At 41.6% G+C, this 24,697-nt stretch overlaps 1 protein-coding gene and 1 long non-coding RNA gene across 9 annotated transcripts; one reads left to right on the forward strand and one right to left on the reverse strand.

Moving 5' to 3' along the window:
• Nucleotides 1–4: 4 nt before the first annotated feature.
• Nucleotides 5–15,871, forward strand: Atac1 (Ada2a-containing complex component 1). Of its 8 annotated transcripts, XM_086977801.1 has the most exons (4): nucleotides 12,008–12,177; nucleotides 12,348–12,396; nucleotides 12,723–12,769; nucleotides 13,238–15,871. In XM_086977801.1, exon 4 carries the CDS (start codon nucleotides 13,264–13,266, stop codon nucleotides 14,689–14,691), a length of 1,428 nt encoding a protein of 475 aa, XP_086833927.1. In that variant the 5' UTR covers nucleotides 12,008–12,177; nucleotides 12,348–12,396; nucleotides 12,723–12,769; nucleotides 13,238–13,263; the 3' UTR covers nucleotides 14,692–15,871. The 8 variants fall into 8 exon arrangements, with proteins under 8 accessions (XP_086833924.1, XP_086833929.1, XP_086833925.1 ...); XM_086977798.1 differs by lacking the exons at nucleotides 12,008–12,177; nucleotides 12,723–12,769 and adding an exon at nucleotides 5–1,194 and having other exon boundaries at nucleotides 12,225–12,396; XM_086977800.1 differs by lacking the exon at nucleotides 12,723–12,769.
• Nucleotides 15,872–17,612: 1,741 nt separating this feature from the next.
• LOC147758279 (uncharacterized) lies at nucleotides 17,613–23,833 on the reverse strand. The gene is made up of 4 exons (XR_015319407.1): nucleotides 22,897–23,833; nucleotides 19,835–19,962; nucleotides 19,298–19,398; nucleotides 17,613–18,747 (listed from the first exon to the last, which is right to left on the reverse strand). It is a non-coding gene; the product is annotated as an uncharacterized LOC147758279 (long non-coding RNA).
• Between the last annotated feature and the right edge of the window lie 864 nt (nucleotides 23,834–24,697).

Genomic DNA, 24,697 nt, shown 5'->3' on the forward strand with positions numbered 1-24,697 from the left:
ATCTCGGCTGGTCAGCGACGGCTTATACCTATTCCAGGGCAGCGCAAGTAGGCAGAGTAAATCTCTTTTGGAACCGTGCCTAGGACGGCGTATGAGTTTGCCTATATATATATGTCTGTTCATATGTGTGTGTGTGTGAGTATGCGTCAGTGACTTGAGATCCTTTTCGCGAAAGATGTACACACATCGTCTACTCACTGCATGTCTGACCAACCGTCTGTCTAACCGTTCATCAGCCGTCCGGCTGTCTGTCTGTCTGTGTATGGCTGTATACGTCGGTGCGACTGACACTCGATCTGCGACAATGATCCTGACAACAACAGGATCCTTGAGTTGTCGAGTAGTAAGTGAAGTGATCCCCGAGTGACAGTGAGTGGAGGAGTCGCTCACGTCAGTTTTTGGCTGAACAGGCGTGCACACACACACGCATCGACAGAGACATGATGGCCTTCCGTCCTAATCGACTCTCTACGAAATTCCCTTTGCTCCTTAATCTACAGCAATTTGGCGCGAATGCGGAGCAACAAAAACGACACCGATGATAAGTACTACAATTGTCTCTTATGCCGCAGTGGCACTATATCTGCAAAATGCATATCAATCAGCAGCGGGAGGGAGCGCATATGTTCCAACATGAGGGCGCGGCTAACTAATAAGAAGGGCGGTGACGGAAGTAAAGGGGGAGAGTGAGTGAGGGAGGAGGAGGGATATATAGAAATGCCAAATCTAGTATAGTACTTGCACAGGGTTTCTACTTGCGCGGCGGTCCCCTATGGAAAAGTTACGCAATTTTCTATAGTAAAAAACACTTGAAATGTTCAGAAAGTATCATAAACCTTTGTAGAGCCTTTGCGTAAGAATATGAACGCGCCAATATGGAGGCGACTTTGGATACTTCTAATGCTATTTCCATATCAAGTCGACTAAATAGTCTTTGGGCTGCCGTCGCACTCTGAACGGCGCACGGTACAATAGTTCGGAAAGTCGTTCTGCTATCTCCATTGACAGCCGGGGTTTAATTGTTAGATTACCAGTTAACGGACCTGAATAAGATTAAATCGTCTAATTGCCTGACGATAACGTCATGCAGAAATGTTTCCCAAAGAACTCCGATAAAGCAAGGACGGCAGTTGTTTGTTTGGCAAGTGTGGAGGCGCAGCGCACGAGAACCTGGGAGGAATGCATATTAGAAAGGTAACAGACGCCGATAGTATTCATCTACACGCACGCACGGGGGGTTCGCACGAAAGTGGTATTTTTCAATACACGAACAACGGTTCGCAATTTGTCAACCATCATATCAATATTGCGCTTAGCACAAAGCTGTCCTCTGTGATAGTAAAACATTGCGTACGATCGCTAGCATGATAAATACGATCAGACGAAAACAACAAATCAAGGGACTTTGAAAAAGGCACAAAGGAACGTCAGATCGCTTTGACATCGTACAAGTAGGAGCAGTTGGTCTTCTTTTCGCTCGACTAGGGCGAGTCACGCGTTCATTGCTAGCGCAGACACGGCACAGTCACTATAGTATTAACAGCCGGACGGCAGTGAGATTGAAGGAAAAATCCGGTAGACAGGTTTCCGTCACAGTGAGCTTATGGAGATTAGAGAAGGATTAAAGTCGAAAAGCGTAGAATTGTCTTGTCGCATACTGAGGTCTCTCGTTCGTTCATTCCACTTGCTCTCTTTGTGTCACAGAAACCAACGGTGATGACGCGAAGACTTTCACACATCGGCAGAAACGAGCAACGAGGAGAGATTGAGTTTGATGTCGATTGATGAGGAAAAAAAGGACAAAGAAAGGTGGAGGGAGTCTGAATCGATTTAGTTGCTAAAGCTCTACCTAGCCAAGCTGCCCAGAAATAGGAAAAAAAAGTCCTTGAAGCCCGCAGTGTGTTGCTGCGAATGCGCTGCAACTAGTCGCAGTGAATCGGTCGCTACGGCAGTTGACTACGTTCGGCTGCTGGCTGAGCGGCCGTGGGACTCTTAGTGACTGAATATCGACGTATGCGATCGGCGTCCGTTTCGCCGTGCATACCTCTATTGATAATTGATTAACGAGGACACAATAACTGCAATTTGGCCGGTAAACCGCACGTCATTCAAGGAGTAGTATGTAGGAGTATCATTGTGTGGTTTTTGTTGCCAATGCAAAAGCCAGTGAGAATCTGTGAGTTACTGCCAGCCAGTGACGGATCCAGAGTGACAACAGGTCAACTCTGCTGTGAGACAAGACGGCTCAAATAATGAGGGACAGATGCCGTTGAAACACGAAATGTTGTGGGCGGCAGTAACAGTGTGGGGCAGTTAAAGGTACCACAAAGACGCAAGATGGCAAAAAAGCACGTATGTATAATGAAACGGTACAAACGTTACCAAATGATTGTCAAAGCCGAAAAACATGCTGCTTCGTTTAGTGGAACGGAGAAAAGCGAGAGGTTTTTAGCTATCTTCTCGATAAACAACGTTTCCTTTTCTGCCTGATTTGTATACAAGGAAATAAACGGAAAATATCCGGCTGCCTAACGTGTGCGCCAACGTTGTCAAGCCTATAGGTAGGCAATGCTTTGGAAGGAGAATTAGTTTGGTGCTATTAGAAATTAGACTTAAAATCTGCTCTAACTGGTGACAGCGGTTTTGGTTGCGAACATACACAGCCAAACTGATCTCTTGATCATACAATGGGTCTCTCTCGCTGGACCTATCGAGCCAGAGGTCAAAGAAAATACCAGCTCGCGATATCGAATACTATATTATGTAATACGGGTTAGGGTCGATGAAGTAAAAAAAACATAGTCATTTTAAGATGGGATCGAATCATTAATATTTTGAATTTGTTTGTGGTGGGCCCTTAGGATGACAGCTCGAAAATGGGCGTTGGATATGGTGACATGATCGGTGTTTCGATCAGGTGAGCGTTAAAGAAACGCCAATAATAAAGCATACTATTGAAATGTAAACTTTAGGACTAACCATTCGTAGTATTCTATTATTAAGTTACTTATATTCGTTATTATCGTTAGTAGCATAAAAACGAATTATAAAAAAAATTCATTTTTATGCTACTAACTGTATCAGTGATCCCTTTAAGTAAACATTACAAAAAAAAAATATTTTAACGTTAAGTAATATCAGCTTGTACTGATTAAGATTTAGTAGCGGTAACAAGAATACCTAACTGAGTAAGGCTTATGGACAAAACGATCATACATTAGACGTCGGCCTTACATAATGTGTTCTGAAATGAACCTATTCCGTACGTGCTTTAAGCTTTTGATCTGCATGTTATCTGAGCATGCCTTGCAGGCGCTAATGGTCGAACTTATTTTTTGATCGATTATGCGCGTTTCGAACTTCTATTATAATAGCCATGTAACAAATCTAGACTGAATTATATTACAAGTTAAGGTGTCAAGTAGAAAACGAGCATTATCTAGAATGAGTCCCTGAAGGCTTGGGCAACTTGTCTATTCAACCTCACGAAAGCCACAGGGTTGAAAAAAGGATTCGTCCTCAATCCTATTGTCAGTCCTTAGTTGACAGACGATGATTTTTGATCGACGTTTGTCTGCCGACCGCCCGCCCGCCTGCTCGTTCGCTCGCTTACTCTGTCTGCCAGTCATTCAGTCAGTCACACTGCGAGAGTCCATACGGCTGTCCCTTCGTCTACCACCGACAAAAATGTGATCATGCGCAGTATCCATCCATTGTTGCAATGTACCTACATATTCTGATAGTACCTCTGCTATCCTAGTCTTTCTCTGAGTCTAGGCTAAGCTCAGACGAGGCGGCCATCAGCAGCCGTCGCAGAGCGCCATCGCTGGAGACATGAACCTTCTTTATTCTACCAGCAGCAGTCCCCAATCCAATCGTCTTTTTCGATCTCACCTTAAAACGCCTTCAAATCATCGGCAAAAGCAGCCCTACTTTATTCGACGTCAATTGCTAGATGACACGTGTGTAAAGATCGAGTTCGTCAATATAGATAGAAGGAGCGATTTGAGGCGAACACGATCACCACACCCTCGACCCTCAAATCCCCCTGCCATCAACTGGCGGTCAACAGAAAACCTGTTGATTGTTGCGTACATTGTACACGCAAAGTTACGACGTCCCTCTGGTGGGCGGGTAATGTGCTCATGCATTGGTACCATCACGGAGGTAGCGTAAAGACAGGAAAACCTGATGTATAAACAACTAACTTTACGACATGTAAACAGGATATTTCAGGAGATATCTGCGCTACACAAGGCCTGAGGCATGCGATGATGAGGGCTCGAAGCCCCGATAGGGGCCAAATGGTTGTCGTTTGAGTAGATATATACACACCGTCATAATTAGAACGTATATACGTGTAGAAACATCACTAACCGAGACTGTGACTGCCCGACAGCGACGTCACGATATAGACAATGAGTGAGTAAACGCTTAAGCTTTATTAGTTTGTTTTTCTGAGACCTTGCTGACACAAATACAAATAGGGCCGAGTCCGTTCTCACAACGTGTAGGAATGAATGGTGTATTTTGCGGTCTGATTGTCGCATTCAAGGAATCGCATTCATTTGTGCAAAAGAGAGCATTACGCACGGCAATGTTACTATTATTATTATTATTGACAGCCATACATTAATGCCATTCTATTGGGGTCACGCCAATGTGCGGTGAGTGTCTCAATGATCTCTTTGTGACAGTAAACGTAATGAATCGTGAATTCGACTATTTATGTTTGGATTTCGAAATTCAAAGAAAATGATGATCATAATTAATTTACGTAACAAAAATTTAAAAATCAGCTGTATGCAAAATGAGTAATCGCGTGGATCGCTGCGGCCTCTTGCTATGAAAATGTTTACACTTCTGGTTAAATAAGTTTCCGTAAAGCTGACTCACGCAAAATGATAGTCTCCTTCCTTAATAGTTGAATCTATTTTCATTACCATTGTAGAAATATACGCGTCGAGTTCTAAACGTGCTCGAAAATTAATAGCTCTTGGAGTTCCCTACGGAATCTTCAGACATTGCCAGCCTTTAGCCAATTTAATGTGGATATCAGCGTCTCACCTCCTGCCAAATCTTCCACCCGGAAGACTCGTACGTAACCTTGTGCTTGGTTTAGCAATTATAACTATTCCGTACGTAGCCTTGCTAGTTGCTTGTTTAATCTTCCTTTACCGTTAGAAGGATTGCGTCAGAGCCTCTCGATACCCATAACCCTCTATATCCCTAATACGCCACCGCAAACAGTAATCAAGAGAGAGAACCGTTCGAATCGAAAATTCGTCTATTCAATGATTCGAGACTAGATTAGGCGATTAATCTGCTATTATCCCTTGAAAAACTCGAAAATTGTAGAGTCCAAAAAGTTTCCCAGATGCGCGCTGTCGTTTATGCTATACGTGTATAATCTGCTTTCAGACAAATAATGGACCAGCCAATTCATTCGGCGGTGCCGACTGAACGAAGGCCCCCACCTAATGCAAATTGATGAACATTTTCCTAACTGCTTACCGTTTGAATAGCAACAGAGAGAGCATCGTCATTGAGAACTGTGAATTAGCTGTGCATTCTCGATAGGAATGGGTGTCGGCATAGGAGAAATTCGGTGAGATATATCGCTGCTGAGACCACCATCTATACTAGCCGCCATCAGGCCATACAATGTCCGCCCCTTCTCATAGTATTGAGACAACCGCCGTAGGTATTTGAATTGTAGAAATTCGTGACATATTCGATTCTTTTCTCGTTCGCCAGACCATCTCCTGTTTGTGTAAGCTTGAAATTCAAGGCATTGCCATACCGACGTCAAAAGCTTTCCGCTGAAAGGGAAACGTTCGAAATACAACAATCGGCTATTTATGCGTCCTCTTCAGCCATAGTGAGACTTAACGATAAGAAATAAATAACGAATACATCTGTACAGCATTAGCTAGGGCACAGGGATTCGGTTTGGCTAGGGTTTATCCCGGTAAGTGATGTTTGAAGAAGCCCTTTGACGGTGACCCGTGATACGCATGAATTGAAACTCAGGAACTTGTTCCAATAAAGCGATTACATAGACTACGCAGTCATTTTGAAAAGGTAGTCCAAATGATATTTAAATGGATGGATAGGAGGATTTTGTACTATGTGCTGAATTTACCTTTACGCGAGGCGGCGCGCTATTGGTAGAATACGGTAGAATTTTCGTTGCTCTTCACGCTTAGAACCAAATTTTGCAAGGTAAGGCTTTCCGACATGTGTTTATAACGACATAAATGCAATAAACGTTATTGAAAAAACACGCTAAAGTAAATAGGACGATTGAGCTAAGACATTGAAAATTGTTTCCTTCGGTAACTTCATCTTTTTTGCCATCATGCTCGGTGTCTTCAAGGTTGCATCTGATAAAGTACTGTGCTTTCTAAGCTAGATCTTGTCTGTGTTTTGAATTTTACGTCCGTTATCGCCGTTCAGCAAAGCTTTATAAGATGGTCGACACGAAACGAATGCCAGGATCCGATCCTAGACCACAACGTGTCTGCAGAAGATTAGCGGGCAAATATGTTATCCCCTAAGCTATCACAGGAAAGCGATACCCTGTTAACTTTAAAAAAAATAAGTAGCAGTTTTTTAGCAGCAAAAACCGAACTGAGTCATGCTAAATGTCAGTAATTAAACTTATGAAAACTACGGTAAACAACTGGTTCGCAGAAGAACATGTTTACCCGGTAAGAAGTTTAGACTATTTCTGTATTCTATAAGTCTTCCTCCTTTAAGCTCCGATTAAACATAACCAATATGTTAATTGATAATATAAAATATAATATAATTAATAAAAAAATAGCTTTACTAATCAAGTTCATCTAACATGTATTCTTAAATAATACAATATATCGAATTCCCATATACGATCAGCACATATTATGCCTTAAAATTGCTTCATCTTGACATGATGTTTTATACCAGATTGCCCCACAGATCCCTCTCGTATGCTTAATTCGTTTCTAATTTTAAAAGTTTTTCTACGAAAGCTATGGCTCTTCGGTATACAGTGATAGTATTGTATAACTACAGGATTAAACTAAGTGCAGTAATGAATAGTTAAGCAACAGTAAAAAACGCAATTAAGAGCAGTTGAGTTTCTTATTTCACCCCGACAACCACCACGAGCCCCCTCAATCAGATCACTCTTCGTTTACTCGATATCTGTTTAATGGCACTCTGCTGCCATTAAACCAATGATGACAACACGTTGTCACCAATGGAATACACTGGCCAGCAGGAACGATTTTTTGAGGAGGAATTTTGAAATACACGATGACGTACACCACACGTCTCCGCCGCACTATCGCTATCATACACAGCCGCCGTCTCTGAACCTAAGGTCGGTCCTAATTCTTACTCAATAGATATTGTGTCCGGTCGCCGTTAGCTATATTTTTGTACGTCTAGAAGCATTCATCATAAGCGAGTAATTCAGTCATTGTTGCCTGTTTTTGAACTGGCGCTTCGTGCAATTATGGCATTGCACACACGCACAGAAATTGCACATAGCGTAAACGCCTGTATCGGATAACCCAGTGTCGTGTTGTATCGTCTAAGCACCGGCTTCACCATGATCAGGCTAAAAGGCGAGGAAGCAGGCAGTCAGTCAGCAGCGCCATGCACGGCCTGGGTCTGGGTTGCCTCAAATATACTCACGATATGAATAGGAATGCGAGGAACAACTGCGAGACTGCTCGCAAAAGCGACAGCAAAGCTACGAAAAGAAAGATGGTCATAGAGAAAGAATTGGGGTGGGGGTAGCAAAGAGGACATACAAACGACGCTATCATCATTAATCATTCTTAACGCAAGGCAGCGACTCGAATTTATGAATAAGTTTGCAAAATGACAGCGTGCGAGAGCGCCAGACGAAGGTAGAAAGCACAAGCCTTAAACGCTATTATAGAGGAGAGAACGAATCGATGATGGTGTACGCATAGGTACAAACAGATCGAAACAGCAACGAACTACTTATGAACGAAACAAGGATACACCACGCTGGTGGGGTGATGAACGTGTATACACATTACAGTATATAGTCTCAAAGAATCGTGGCCTTGTATAGAACAAAAAATAATGCACAAGATTTCAATGGAACCGTGGTAATGCTTACAATTTTCTGTTAAACAGTTGATAAATATGTCGCCTTTTACCATTAGATTTTTCGCAACTTACGTAGCGGTCACAATGACAATTCGAACTACGGGCTTCATGACAGCAGTTATGTGGCTTCATTCGAAGCACAAACGGGCGTAGGCCGGACGGTTCACTCGGACAACATCGATCACAAATTAAATCCTTCTCGCTCATTTAATTTGGCGCGCAGATGTGTTCTTCTTCGCGCCAAATTAAATCTTCAGAACAGGTCTTCACATTTGTCGTTGAGGTCGTCGTCGTCGTTGTCAAGTGACGAAAAACAGATGCTTGCTCGAAAAGCAATCAACATCTTCGATTCTAATAGGATGACTATCCATAATCTACCCAAATCTGAGCTTTGTTGACCTTGCGATTTCGTAGGGTTACAACGTTTTATTCTCACTCCCCTTTGAGAAGGGTAACGTTTCGTGAATATTCGCAATTTTCAGAGCGTGTACCACTTCACTACTAAGCGACTGACTTGTTTTTGTCGAATCGACTATGGAAACGAGCCCGTTAGATATGTGCTACAGAACGGGAAGGGGGGCACTTGGCGGAAGCTGTATCTGATGAGCAGCGGGGATGCTCTTAATGGTACGCGTGACTCCAAAGCATTTCTTTGCTGTAACAACGACCGTAGCTCGGCATCATAGTCTCCATGCGAGTAGAAAGTCGCTACTCGTCGAGAAAGTGCTGTTAGGTTTCGTTGCAAAAAAGGCTATTATGTTCGACGATCTCCATAAGCGGCTTAAGTGCAGCAGCTATTACTTGTGGGAACAGTGACTGCGAAAGACGTGTGAGGTATTACGTAAATAAGCCAAAGCTATGTTCCCTATTGTTCAACTTCTGCTTCAGATGGAAACGATTTGCTGATTGGGGGCAAAGCAGTGCGTGTAAGTTCTAGCAGCTCAAATTGTCCACGAAACGTGACAAGTTGGTTGTTTTTGAAACCCCTTGATATTTGAAAACCGATCATCTTTCTTTGAGCAGCAATCTCCCGGAGCCAACGACATATTTCTTATAAATGCTAGTCAAATACAACTGCTCTGATTTTGGGAATACCCGTAAAGTTAGCATGTCCGTTATCAGAAATCAGATCATTGTCCCGCACAGCCTGCTTGTTAATGTGAACCTGAGCGGTTCTTTTTTGCTTTCACTGAAATAAATCATACTACTGAAAGCTGCTACTGTGAACACGCTGTTTTCTCACGCCACATGTGGCTGAACCCCGAGTATACTTCAGTCGCTTACAACGATGTTGATGAGCGCTAATGAGCCCAGATGGGAAGAGAAGGATGATCTCCGTGATATCCAGGCCCCCTTTGAACCGCTGCGCTCTTTCTACACTCCGTCGCCATGCTCACCGAGCCAGCCTTGTGTCATCCTGACTAAATTCAGGATTCTGAGAACATTTCCCAGGCTCGCTGTTCCATTTCTTTCCCAGCTCGTTAGGGTAAAATGCCTCGATGAACGTAAACCCTCGCGTCTAGACTCAAAGCAATAAGCGGGCCAATTCGTCAAATTCAATTGTTTGGAGTGCTGGCTAAATATAGAGGCAATATTTATTATTGGTTACTAACCTGTTTAGTAGCGCACTGGTTGATTTTGCCACCTGAAATTCATTGAACATATCTAAATGCCGATACGCAAACACTCGACCCGAGTGCAGGTTCGGCCATAATGTTAAATGTGTCAGATGCGTCACCAAATTAATGACAATCTAAAAATCTCATTTGTGTGTTTTATCACTCGATCCCTTATTATTGTCTGCCTATGAAATTGTGTACACATAGATATAGAAACGAATAGCCTGACTTGATTCTTTTCAAATAGAGCAACATGTCCTATGCGTCACGGTAGGTACGAAATAATTGAATTGGATGTTTCCCATTTACAGTGGCAGTGACGTTCGTACCGCTCTGACTTTAAACAACGGATAGTCTTTCCTTTGGTTGTAACCGAATTTGGTATATCTATAGAGCATATAGTATATGATATTGGTTTAACTAATATTTAGTAAAGGTAATCACATTTTAACGGTATACTTTATTCATTCACATGGGAAACGGAGCGGTTGTGAGAGGCGAAAACCAGCCGAGTACGTAATTTTGTTGTATTTATCAGAAAATCGGTCTCCGGGAGGAGTTAGTATATTTTTCTACGTCAGTCTTCGTTGTTATTCTTTTGTGTCTGCATGTCTACTTATTTGTCCAAAAAGTCAAAAGCTACATCAGTCACCGTGTCATCTGAACACCTACGCCCCATTTTTGTACTCTGAAAGAAATGCAGATATCAATCGCAACCTATTATGTTATCATCACTAGTTCGAATTTGTGCCATTCCTTGACGCTTTTTTCTCGTTTGCCTAGCCCAATTCCAGGAGGCCGCCCCATCGTTCACGGTGGTGCGTCGAAAAGTCACGGTAATCGCAAATCGAGTGTTTTGGTTCGGCAGCAGACAGCGATGGTGGCAAAAATCCATTTCAACTTAGTCACCGCCGTCACTCAACCTTGGACGAGTCTAGTAGTATTATTTAAATCTCATAGGCATAGTAAAATATACTTGGTGCTCGAAGGTGATGATTTGCTTGATTTCATCGGTATTTTCGAAGTCTGTCTATTGTCAACCGCGGTAATGGTCATATTAAGCGGGGTGGGCAGCTGGCGGTCAACGGAAAGCCAGCTGGGCGTCATATATGCGTTACGCCGACATTGCGAGGTCGTTTGTGCCCCTACGCATGAGCAAGACCGTCAGCAGCAGCACGATTCTGTGTTGGCCTCGTGTGTTCCCGCGCCCTCCCGTAGATTTGACATCGGTAATCACTGAAAATTGAAGTCTGATTGATATACCACATTTCCGGCGAGAAGAAGGCAGCAGCGACAAGAAAGGCAACTGTGAATCATAGAAACTTCATTGTGAACTTTTGTTTCGTATATGCTTTCAGAAAGGTACCGACGCTTTCCTTTTTCTAAATGTATTAAGAACTATATGCAAATAGGCGTTCTGGGCAGCAAGAGCAATGTGAAACACCTTTCTTGTAAGAAATGAACACTATCTCATTTGTATATAAATATTTACTTCCGCTTACACTACTTTTTGCCGTAGTTGAAATAATAGGTTAATACGTTTCTGGTTCATCTTACAACACTACCGAATCTAATATGCCACCCACACAACAAATTTCTAGATTTTTTAGTCTAGAGGATTTCACGGTATAGGCCCCTGTTATAAATGTAAGCCTGTATTTATATTACAAATACAAGCTTTATATATATATGTAGAAAATTAAGATATTATATATTCTAATTGTTATTTATTATATATCTAAATAACTAAGGGTAGACTATAACAAGTACTTACTGATTGCCTACTTATAACTGAGATGTTATTCAACAACAGAGATGGGATGTCATTCGCAAAGCTATCTCTGGTGTTATACATTAATAATACATAACAATAGATAATTTCTGTAAATAAGCTTACATTTTCAAACACGCAAAATATATACCGAGTTTTCAGACTCATTCTATTATTGACTGGTTTGGTCATAGGGGTTTAGTATAAACAGCTTCAATTGCTAGGATTGGATTTATCAATTTCTACATCCACTAATTTATATAGATTGGACCTGCATTTGACAATTTTATTTAAGCCGCTGAATAGTCCGATCCAAACTATTCTGTAATAATATATATTTATTGAAATGGTTGAATAAAGCTATTATATTTTCTCCTGATTCTTGAATGATAGACCTCTATTTAAAACGCTCCTATTCTATGACTGCTAGCAGTAAACGCCCGCAAGCTTGCACACCTGTCTAAGTATTACATTAATACGTCAAAACCAAGATGGCGCCACACTGCCCATTCGATGCGTTTGAAATAAAAGCGAATTCGAATAATGTTAAGCATAACAACACATGTGATGTTATGGCAGTACAAACTCTACTTGAATTATTAGTCGGCAGATTGGCCACTTTTGAGATGATCATATGATGAAATAGCGGTTCAAGTAAGTCTGCTCTACAGCCTCAAATGTGAATTCGATGACTCTTACAGGTGCGTGCAGCCGACGTTCTCGTCGTATTGCTATGCTACATAGTTCAGCTGCTCTCACACCGGCGAAGTCAGCAAGTGAATTGGCGAAACGTTTTTGATATGCGCTTGTTTATTTGTTTACAGTGTGCTTCTTCTGTTTGCACTTGCGGCGAATGTACGCTTTCCTCTATCGGTAAATGTCCATTTTCTAAAGCGTTATCCAATTGAACCAGGCGTAACTACTATTTTCTATATCAATATGAGCTTCTGGTGGCTGTAACCGTCGAATGCTTGAATCAACAACAAAGCATAGTAAGGATAGTGTATATAGTACAAATTTAGTCAGCAAAGCTTTTTGCTGCCCCTAGCCCGACGTGAAGAGTGAGTGATACCAGTACGTGGTTAATTTTCACGTCATCCCGTAGACTCATTTCTTATCGTGTACTGTCGTTGTGTCATATTAGCCCAGACAATGATTGTTATTGCTTCTTAGTTGTCCGTTGTTATTTGTCCTCGCAGGCGATAGTAGGCTCCGCTTCATAGAGTAAATTGTGACTCAGTTAGTGGTAAGTGATTAACTATTAAAGCGTCGTTCACCATGTATGTGACTATACATATATGAATGTCACAACTGGTCTATGATACTGACTCTGATTTTCAAGTCAATTAATTATTAATACATTATGACCATGTCTTTTGACTTTATTTTTTAGTTATGGCTAGATTTAGCAAATTTTTTACCACTTCAACTTTGCCGAAATAGACTGGCCGTTTCGTCGTACATAATTCTCTACTGATATCTATTACGATAGTCTGAGCTGTGTACCAGAGATTCAGCGGATTTTAAGCGGTGTTCATTTTATCTTACGATCTTAATCTTTACGATCGCATAAATGTACTTTACTGAGAGTTATATTGCCTTGTCTTGATGGGTTCACGATTAGTATTTTATCATTTGCATGGCTGTGAATAGCCGAACAATATCGCTAAGTTGGTTCTTTTTTACTTCGTACTTTTTTTACTTTATCTTGCAGGTGGTCCGAGGTGTTGGGCATTACAGATGGAAGAAGATGTCTCTTATTCGATCGCATCCGCTAATGAAGACAGACTCGCCATCAAACAGGAGTGTGCCAGTCCTCAACGAGATGACATGACCTTGTTCGTCGAAGATTCTCTTATTTGTGAAACCGTGGTCACTAGCCGTGACGACGCCCTTCTAGACGTCCCCTTAAGTGAGAATAATGTACTCGAAAAAATTGATACGCGTAGAACGGAATTTGTTGGCAGCTACCGTGGGCCGGAAGATAGAAAGCCAATTTTGGATTCAAACACGTCTAGTGAAGTCGGCTCTAACGAGACGTCTTTAAACTCACAGCCTACTTCAACATCTGTTTTAGAGGTAGAACGACAGACGTTCTCGTTCGAGACTGACCATCTCGCTCTTCGCGCTAACAACGAATATAAAAGTATCGTTAAATTGTTGGTATTACTCGAAGCTCAGCGCATGCGCGCCATTCAGGATATTAACCAACTAGAAGCCGAAAAGAAAGTTGCTCTGGAAAATCCAATGGGGTTTGTTCAAAGGCTTCAAGAACGAACGATCTCGTTGCCGACACGACAAATAGTTGCAGAAGTACCGGAGGTCGATTGCGCAAGGTACGCTATACCGCCAGTCTATTTAGGTGCTACGCCGAAGTCGACGAGGGCTGCCGCTGGTGCTCCTGATCAGAATGCGACAGCCTCGACGTCTTCAGCACAGGGACCATCTTCTTCGTCATTGTTGCACGAACTGTCTTCTACATATTCTGAAAAGGAGCCATCTCCAAGTGCACGACAGCTTCAACAACACTCGCTGAAGAATCGTCCAGAAACCTACAATAAACCATGGAGTATAGAGGAACAAAAGAGACTTGAAGAACTCCTCATCAAGTTTCCACCAGAAGCTGTCGAGGCGCAACGATGGCGTAAGATTGCTGCTGCACTTGGTAATCGTACGATTAAACAGGTGGCCAGCAGGGTGCAAAAGTACTTTATTAAACTGGCCAAGGCAGGACTTGAGGTGCCAGGACGAGTTCCGAACATACCGAAATCGTCACGCAAGGTTCGACGCGTTCAATCTACTTTAAAAACGCAAGCTTTCTACCTGTCAACGTTTTTCCCACAACACGCTAGTCCCATCACAATGGACCCAGACACGCCCTTGCAGGAAAGCCCTGTAGTACTCTCGAATCATAACCAGTCGAAAGACAACAAATCCTCTCAGGCCGAAATCCATTGCGGTGTGTGCCTGAAAAAGTTGGACAGCAGCCTGCGGTTTCAATGCGTGGAATGCAATGTGAATTTGTGCGTAGATGGAACGTGTCGACAAAAGTCGTCGTGTGTGATCGCGGGCCATGTTGTACAAATGGTTGCGGACACGCAGGTTGACAGCGACTACGTGATCAATGACCACTACCTTGATCCCAACTATCTCCCGTCGACCAGCTGATTAGTACGTTGACAGTAGGATATAAACAAAAGAACCAACCATTTTCGACAATCAGGTACCTAAGGCCTAGGCAAATGGTCTTGTTCTAATGTTCAGTACTTCAGTCATTTGGAAAATGAAAGTAGCGGAACACACGAGAAATATCGTGGTAATGATGTATGTTCCCCAAATATTGATAAGCATAATAAGATATTTGATTGATCACTATTTTATTTCATGAAGTTGATCGTAACGTTACATCGCTTGTTGGGATAAATCAATCCGAGTTCTCCATAGAATATGTAGAAGAACAGCCGTTTCGTCAGGTGGGAACCTAAAATCTAGAGAAAGAAAAACAGAGATCTTTCTCTATCAAAATCTTGCAAACTTTTTTCGATGACAAGTATAAATTTCACCCATGTTACGCACGGCGCGGATCAAAATTGCTAAAATTTACATAACTTTCGAGGAAGCCGGTAACATGAAAAATTCTACATTTGTAGATATAATCACTTTGTATAGAACATTTCTTTATTGTATAGTGTAAATGTTTCGTAGTAAAGATGCTAGTGACGCAACAGTATCTAATAAAAGCTGTTGATTGTTTGTTACCTCCTTCAGATTAGGAAGCAAGTCTAATTTCGTCAACGACTTTATGTAAATAATTGTTACACTTGCTGATATTTCCTGGGTCAATATCGCTGTGCTATAGTTAAAGTTATACAGAACTGTAGCAGAAGCAGGGTATTATTGTACGCACATTGGCTCGAACGTTGTGGGACCATTTTTTGACTGCAGTCTTCCCAGGACGCGAAAGCTCATCACTGAAAAATATGCTGCCGGCAATTTTCTCAGTTGGTTGAAAAATGCCTTTCGATTTTTAAAGTGTGGGTACAGCTGAATTAGTAAGGTAAACTGTCAGAAGCTATGAATGTTTTGCTAGAGGCAGAAGTGCACTTCCCGACGATGCGTGTTTGTAGTGTAAGCGCTATCGCCAGTCTATACATACTGCATAACAAACGATTGTGCCAACCAACTTCCGCTGTTTTTGACTTAATGTAATATAGAAAAAAAAAATAACAATAGCTTCAGAGTTGAGGTAGATTTTCTAAACGTAAAGTATGTGTGTATATGTAACAATAAATTGAAATTATGCACAGGCCAAAAAAGTAACTAAATACAATATTATTAATATACTCTATATTACTCGTGTCTTCCTTGGAGGTGTTGATAGGTTATGACATCAGTAACAGCTTATGACGGTTAAAAAATAGGAATGATTGATGCATACTCCATTTGAATGGGCCATTTTTCAGGCTATAAGCGCTACCATATGAACATATGCAGAATATATATTATGCCTCTATAGGTATTAGTATGTGTTTTAGTTCACTTGTATTTTGGCAGTTATTAACTCCTATTATTCTCTATCATTATCATATTATTATACTCCAATAGGCCTGCGAGCTCGCGACAGCAACTAGTTCGGCCACTATCCATGCACACACAAAAGACGGCCGATAGTGTCACGCTATCACGTCTATTTGCTCTTTGTTCTTTTTCAATCTTCTTTTATTACAAGGTAGAGCAAATTATCTAGACCAGTTGAAACGTACATGCTGCACGCAATAATTAACTGACTAATTCAAAGTAACTTTGTGGAGTCTAGGTAATAGCGAAATTTTCTGGCTAGCAGTTGAAACACTCCGCAAGTAGGCACCTTTCAATAAGTGCAATCAAGCCCGTGGGTAGTACTGGTGTACATACAAATCCCGTCGGTCCAGTTTCCTTCAGTAAGAACTGGCCCACGGAGCCCTTTCGAGTGCTGTCTCTCATTCGGATCCATGGCGGTTTCACCTCATCCCGAATTTAATTATCTCTCTATACCCATCTTTCTAGTCCTGCTCGTTTACTTGGTATATCCAGAACAGCTAGAAGGTATGAACAAGGAAAAAGGAACCCGTTCTTCCCCGAAGCGGGCACTATTTGGGACAGCATATGTGTACACAGAGACTTGCGGTGAGAACATGTGTGATACGGTTTTCGGGCCCTGTACCACCAAGGAGACGCTTGGACCTGCTTGAACATCTACCCATATAAATATGGTTGGGTATTAAATAAATACCGCAATACCAGATAAAAAAAATGACACGCTTCTCTTTTAAGCTAAATCTATACGTGTAAAGCTGATTGTTGGGCTACGGGTTACTGTCGGTCGTTTTTTGATACGAACATAGCGAGACTGTCATAGGGGCATAAAGCAGAAAGCTTAGTTAGGTTTCTACGCAACACGTACATACGTTTTCTAGTTTAAAATCATGATACACGTCTACTGAACCTGTACTTTCTTTAGTAAAAGGAAAATCGTTTAATGCAAGGGTATAAGTGTTTTTACGAATGTTTTCATTAAGTGTGGTAAACGAGGTCATCCTTATTGAAACTGACACAAAAACGTTTGAGACGGACAAGAATCGCGCATCTAATACGGCTGTGCTAATAGTCAAATTTGGTCATTAGTATTTGTGTACCTATAATAGTAGTGAAGTGTGTGCCTACTGAACTGAATATTTGAGTTGTTTAGGCACAAAATCGGGTATCGAAACATTTCGTGTTAGGGTCAGCTATTTGAAGTATCGCTTAATGGAAGTGTCGGACTAAAATTAAGAGAGCTTATTTGGTCTATATATATATATATATATATATATATATATATATATATATATATATATATATATATATTACACTTTGTTGCCCTGCAGAAAATAGACGATTTCCGTCCCACGTGGCTAAATGATATTTATTCATTCTCCTGTACTGGTTCAGAAATACCGTCAACGAAAACGTTTCAGATCGATGACTTTTTTCTATACAAGGGTCCGTCCCGCGGCATCGGTTGAGCGACAAATGCCTAGTTTATGAGATAATAATTTATCTAAGTTTTCTGTTTTGTAAGATTAGTGGTTGCAAATGCTTTAGGGAATATCAGCGCGAGATTACGTATCTTGACTAACATTTTGTTGGAATATTAGTTAATTACACTTAGTGGCTCAGTTGATGGCGGATGAGGACATTCCACAATCCGATCAGACGTACTTTAGATGAAAGATAGGTGACAAACGTGAAGCCTGTCAACTATTACGGCGCTAGATAACACGGCCAACCAACTTTATATTTATACATTATAGGTGAATAAAGTAGGTCGATTATGGTAGTACACCTCCCAGAATTATTTATCGTTATACACTACTATACGATGCTACGCCTCGAGCAGACTAATTTAGTCTATTCGACTATGAGAATTGACGGCTGCGATTACTTAGAAACAGTTAGATGTTAATCACTGGTAAGAAAAAGCTTCTCAGCTGCTGAAGAAAATGCTCAAGATTGAATAGGCGCTTGTTTAATCAGTAGTTAAAGAGCACTAGAGAACGAAAATTTGCTACCGGAAAATGCATGAATTCACAGGAGGCTTTCTATATACCTATTGCGATACAAGATTTGTTTAATATGGCATTAATTACAGCATCATAAATTAATCGTATTGCTTACATATTCAATAGCATTGATTATATACGCTTGGTTGCATCGCGAAGCTTTACAATGGCCTCTACGAGAATTCCTCAGCTGTACTTACTCTTTTTACACTGCGTACACGTCAAAGTCTCGAGTGACTGGTAGGTGACGTTCCCCTAATCTGTGAATTGCCGTAGGGAGTCGTTTTGACAAGGAGGGATTTACCTTGTATGGTCGCTCCTTAAAAATCGGATCTACTCAGTTGCTATTCATCCGACGACTACTCGCCGTTCGGCGGCAGACTTTTGCGGGTAGAAAGGAGAACAACAAAAATAGAATGAAAGTGATGGGAGTAGTACGGTCTGTTCAAGCAAAGTCGAGCCTATTTTGTGATTTTTCCACCCCACCTCTCTGATCTCTTATCGCGTGCTCTACATACACCGTTATTGAGTGTGAGCGACGCTCGAACGAACAATGACGAATTCCTGCTAACGCCCTGTGCTTGGTCATGGTGATGTCGATCGCCACCGACAACGTGCTGAAGGGCGATGTCCTGTGAGAAATCTGAAAAAAAATCGTAGCTGAGGATGACGATCCGATGTGATTGGGGGCGGAAAGATGTTCGACGACGAAGACTGGTTATGACGTCGGGGCGGGAGACTGATCTGTCAAGTTCACAGTGGGTGGGGAAATTTCGATGGCGATCAGAGTTTGAGACCAATATAGACTGTACAGGGGTCAACGAGAAAAAGGGAGACAAGCGTCACTAGCGTTGGCTGGCTGCAGGCAAAATAGGACGCTATGAGTTGCCTCTATCTTAACGTCACCGCACGACGTCAAGGAAACGAAGCATTTGGAAGGTGTCGGTACTGAAGACGCAGAGGCCGAGAGGTGGGCAAGGCAAGGGCCTCCTATGTGGATATTTAGTGTATGGTTGGTATGTCCCACTTTGGGAAACACTAACTAGATATAGATGTGAATACGGACAGGAAAACCAAGAGTTTGGTGAAAAAAGGGTAACTCGATCATCAATAAATATTCAGGTATATCATACAATTATATATATTATAAATAGTATACTACTTAAACATAAATATACAAAAAAAAGGAGTACATTGGTAAGATGCGATTGGAGAGAGTCCTCCCGTAGATTCATGTTGTTATTGATCCATTGATAGGCCCATGCTAACAAGTCCTATGTAGTGCATCGTATTCCTAACGGTGAAAACAAAAAGGGAATGCTTTATATGGCTACCTTAGTTGAGATTAAATACTGTGGAGGAAGGTGTATAATTGAATTTATTATATGTGCGCAATCGCTGCAACAGGAAGGAAGAGATAGAAATTTCCGTAAGGGTACAATCGAATACTATCGAGTGCTATACTATAATACACATTATATATATATATATTATTAGATGGTTCCAATACGTTGTGTCAGTGTGTACCTACTGGCTATGACAATTGTTTCTCACAGCATCGACAGCGTTGTCAACTTCCACCGCCTACTAAATGGACAACGCTAGTTGTAATGTTAGTGTAAAAACAGTAGCTGAAATAGTTGAAGCTGTCTAACTATCCAATGGCCCTTGGGCAATTCCAAGCGGACCTGCCAATAACAGCAAACGTATACACGGAAAGGGTATATTACCTATTGGCCGATTCTCGTCGTGATCATCATTAGAATCACTATCATGAGTATGAAGGCGCTGCTGTTGCGTTCGTGTCTGTATATACGCCCACATGAATTCGTATCTGTATGACGCCACTGTGCTGTTTCTGTAACATATAGACTTCAGAAGTTATTAATTAGAAAATGTGATGCTGTTCGGCTAGCTAGACAACTGACATTACTAGAAGTTCGATTTTGCAAGAGTTTGTTCGATCGCCGGCGTCCTTCGCAAAACTCAGAAAAAGACATGGAAAGAAATATTAAGCCAAGAAACAAAACGAACAAGACTGAATCCTTCAGTGCGAGAACTCGCAAGAGTTTAGAACCATAACTATTAGTGGTGTTCGTCAGTAATATATGCAAATATATAAGTATGTTATCGAAGATACCGTTGTACAAAATAGTTGGAGGGAAATTTATCCATTGCGCAAAGCGCTGGCCTATGTAAAGCGAAAATAACTCGCGACGCAATCAGTGAGCAATCGAAATCAAGAAGCTGGGTATTGTCCGAGCTGTTCAAAGTCAAGCTGCACGCCCAAATAATCAGCTGCTACTGCATGACGTGGTAGGCCAACACGAGCATCATGTATAACTTCTTGTTAGTTAGATAAGCTGAGTATTGTTTGGTCGGACCAATTGGATGATTGCTTGCCTAGGCTTTTATTCCTCATCAAAACTATTGTGGCCGTTTGCTTCTCCAGCCAATTAACATACTTGCTAGCCAATGGCTAATGACTGACGTTTCCGAGTTCTTCTCAACAGGGACTACACGGCGTGTCCGCATCTTTTATATTTACACACATAATAATAAAGAATCGTAGCAGACACTGGTGAGAAGAATGAACCCATCAGCAGGCTAAGGAATAAGTAAATGGGGAAGCCAAAGAGCAGGAAAGAATATAACAAGGGCGTCACGCGCAGACGAAATACCGACAAAGTCCTAATCGTGCGAGACCTGTTGTTCTTACTGGCGTTTGTAAAAACGATGACACTAACATATCTCTTAGTCGGAGAGGTATGGACCTGTGGCAGACATGCAATTTGGGTACACATACGTTGACTGAGCCCCGATCAGATGCCAGTTAGCCATCGGGATATGGCCGTGACCTTGCCGAGCATCTAAAGGTCTAAAAATGTCTCTGATATAGTATTACAGTTACATACATGTGTGTCTTTTATACTTTTCTATTGGCGACTGTTGTGAATCGTAATCGTTTATCAATATGTGACAAGTGACGAGCGCATTCTTTATAATAAGAAAAATAGCTACGGGGTTTTTCCAGCCGGTATCAGTGGCGCTGATTTTCAGAAACGGCAAAGTTTCTCCATTGACCACAGGACGCCTACGGAAAGCATTTAGTCACGCCAGAGGAATACTAAATTCGTTTTTAGTATATCTCTAACTCCATGGGTGTCCCTATTTCTCAATCGGTCAGAACTCTGCATACAAAGCTGCGCATACGTGCCGCCACGCAAGCGCACATCGCACAGATCTATTGGGGGATGACTGAATGCTGCTAGTATCGACGGGTAACCTAAGCAAAGACCTATGTTTGAGTTATTTGACGTACAATCCTTTTCAGAGGAAATTCCGTCGAGTTCTGTTGTGTGAGAAAAATGCAATGGGACAAGCCAGGAACTCAATTATGAGCCTTTTTGTGAACGAAGTCTCATCTCTGTTCCATGTAGGTGCATTTGCTTAAAAATGTTCACAAAATTCATTTGAGGTAAGAACACAATTTTAAGCGTATCGCTGTCATCAAACGAATGTACGTATTATAAGAGACTACGACATCAGAAGAGAAATCCTGGAGATTCGGCTAAAAGACAAAATCGTTTTATTGTCTTTATAACAGGTGAGGATGTTGGTTTTGTTAACGTCAGCTTTAATAGCAGTCTGTGATTTCAGTAGTCGACGTTGGTTACCCTCGACCGAATGCTTATAATAATGGTTATGTACGACCGCGTGTCGACGTTCACAAGTTACCAACGCATTATTGCCAACCTTTCGTAATCTTGTAATGTACATAACTAACAAATCTATGAGAATCAGTTCTATTAAATTATAGAGTCACGCATAACGGACAAATAACTAAGCAAGTCTATAAAACGATGCACGCGAACACACGAGCCTCGAGTACACGGCATCGACCTCAACTGCACGAATAATACGTTTTTGATCAACAGTTTCATAGTATTCCGGCAACGAAGAAATAAAAAAATTGGACACAAAAAAAAGCTTAAACCAACAACCGAATGATGGCAGTAGCTGAAACCATCGGATTCCAACAACGACTTGTACTATCACTTATCATATTTTGGTAGAGACTGAGATGGTTCCAGTGGTGTTGCATGACACGATCAACACCGCATTTATGCTAGGATACGTCCTGATTCGGAGTGTTGATTTGACAACAGGCATAGTTAGAGCGCTCGGCTGATTCCTGCATGTTCTCATTGTGAGCTGCGTATAGTAAATGTTCAGCCATGTTCTGTTTTCGTGCTGACATTACGACCAGTTGTAGCATTCAATATGTCGATTTGTGCTGTTTGTTCTGGGCCACCAAGAATCAGTCACCCGATCTGACAAACCCATGTGACTCTGCTTCTTCGCTCTCGCAATGACATTATATATACATATATTGCATAAAGCATATGAGAACGCACTAGAACCGGTTTCCACTTGATTCCTCTATCTGTTTCTCTAACGTCTATTCTGATGTTTTCTAGACTCTTTCCGTCCAAAGCCTGCTGATGCGCTTGTCCTATCTAGAGAAGCTCTCGATATTGTTCAACCGAAGCTGTCACTTATCACTATCACTGGGCACCCGCATCATCGCTATTCAGGTGCTATCAGATGCCTGATTCATTTCTATGGCCGCATCAATGCTACTACATGCACCTCTACCCCAGTAACCAATGAGGCAAAGGAATCAAGCCTCGTATCTACTGCATGCATCTAGTCCCCTATTTTATTGCATACAGACATCCAAATTCGTACGACAGGGATGAAGGTGCAAAGAAAATGAAGAATAACTCACCTGTCATCCTGGATCCGATCCGATCGTCTGTTTCGTCAGAATCCATCAGAGGAACGTCAGAAATGGGCATTAGCATCACATAGATCCGTTGTCATAGCTGACATTCTGACATCGTTATCACATGTCAACACCATTCAACTATATAGAAATGGTGATGAGCAGTTGAACTGTATGGAGATGTCAGCGGGAGATGTCGGCGAGAATGATGCTACATGCTGATGAATGAAGATGTGAGCTTGGAAATTAAACAAGCAGGAGATGTATCGACTTGCTTATCACGGGTCATAGGGAGATCAGTCATGGTCATCAATAACTACCGTTCATCTGTTATGAATACTACAAGTTACTAAGAACACTCACGAAACAGCAACGGCTCGTCAAATATAGAGGTTCTACTGTTTTCACATTCGTACGCCCTTTGAGGGAACTTCAGAATATGAACAGACACTGCGTTGCACCTTCCAGGCTAGAGCCCGCGTCGCAATTTTTCTTTGGCTCGTAGGACTAAAGTGACAAGCACTGAGAGTATTCTTAAGTTCCTTTGAACATTTAATATAAGTGATAGCAATACAAAGACATCTCTATTTTACTTATACTTTATATTTACAGTGGAGATATTCTACTGAACTTTTCATAACAAAAACAAAATAGTTCAGTGCTATCTGCAAAACTGTCATTTCACCGTTTGCTAAGATCATAATAGACGAACGAACAGACAGACAGGCGCACAGACAGACAGACGGACAGATCACACTGATGCTCAAAGAGACAACAAGCAGCTTCCTTCATCCTCCGGAGATAGGGTTCTATGCAGTCGTCTTTTTCTCTCATCAATCTGCGTGAATCCGGACAAGAAGTAGACATAGTGTATAGTATATCAGCATGATGAAGCCCTAAGCAGTGACTGTCAGGAAGTTGTTCTTCGCGCGCGCGCCCTACTGACGGGACTTGATTGACAGGTGACAGAAAATAGTGTTAAGTGTGGCTGTGTATGACTGGGTGAGTGCGCGAGCGCGCAAGCGTGCCTCTCTCTCTGTCTGTTCGAACAAAACGGGCATCATTAACATGAGTAGAAGTGCTGCTGTCCTGCACTATCCAAATGTCATAGTGATAGCTGCCAGGACAAAGAGGTAGCAGCAACAGCCAGCCAGACCTGACACCGGTCGTTGTTGGTGTTGTTGAAGTGTGGTTGGTACTACTATGAGACACCTTATTCAATGGATGCCCCTATTTGACTAGCAGGCGTGTAACTGGCAGCTCGATCAGTTTTGTTCGTCGTTGTAAATGATTTATTCAGTTGTTAATGATGAGCTTGTGCTCTGTCATGGATTGTCTGATCGAGAAATATAAGAGGAAACAAAATGTATTGTTAGCTAAACTAGATTCATAGACATAATATTAAAATTAAACGTATTGCTTAATTGTAATATTACTTATGACTGTTTGAGAATAATAATAATATTATTATTATTATCCTATCATAATATAAAATTTAAAAAAGTCTTTATCTAGGCATAAATATGTATATAGCATCTATTGTGAATCGCAACCTCAGTCTGTTAAGGAATCCAAAAAGTAACATACACGGTTTGCCATACCTAAAGTGATTAGCATATGATCGGCCGAATCTTCACGATCCATACGCAATATTTAATAGTTTCCGTATACATATGAGATCGGCTGTGAAGCGTTTATCTGGTTCCTTAGTTGGAAATGGGTCGGTTTGAAGTAGTGGCAGCACCTCACATAAATTGATAGAGACGCTGCGCGGGTGGCAGAGATTACACTTGCCTTGCGGCGT

Source organism: Varroa destructor, unplaced genomic scaffold, assembly GCF_002443255.2.
Source record: "Varroa destructor unplaced genomic scaffold, Vdes_3.0 BEIS01000001.1, whole genome shotgun sequence".
NCBI lineage: Eukaryota > Metazoa > Arthropoda > Arachnida > Mesostigmata > Varroidae > Varroa > Varroa destructor.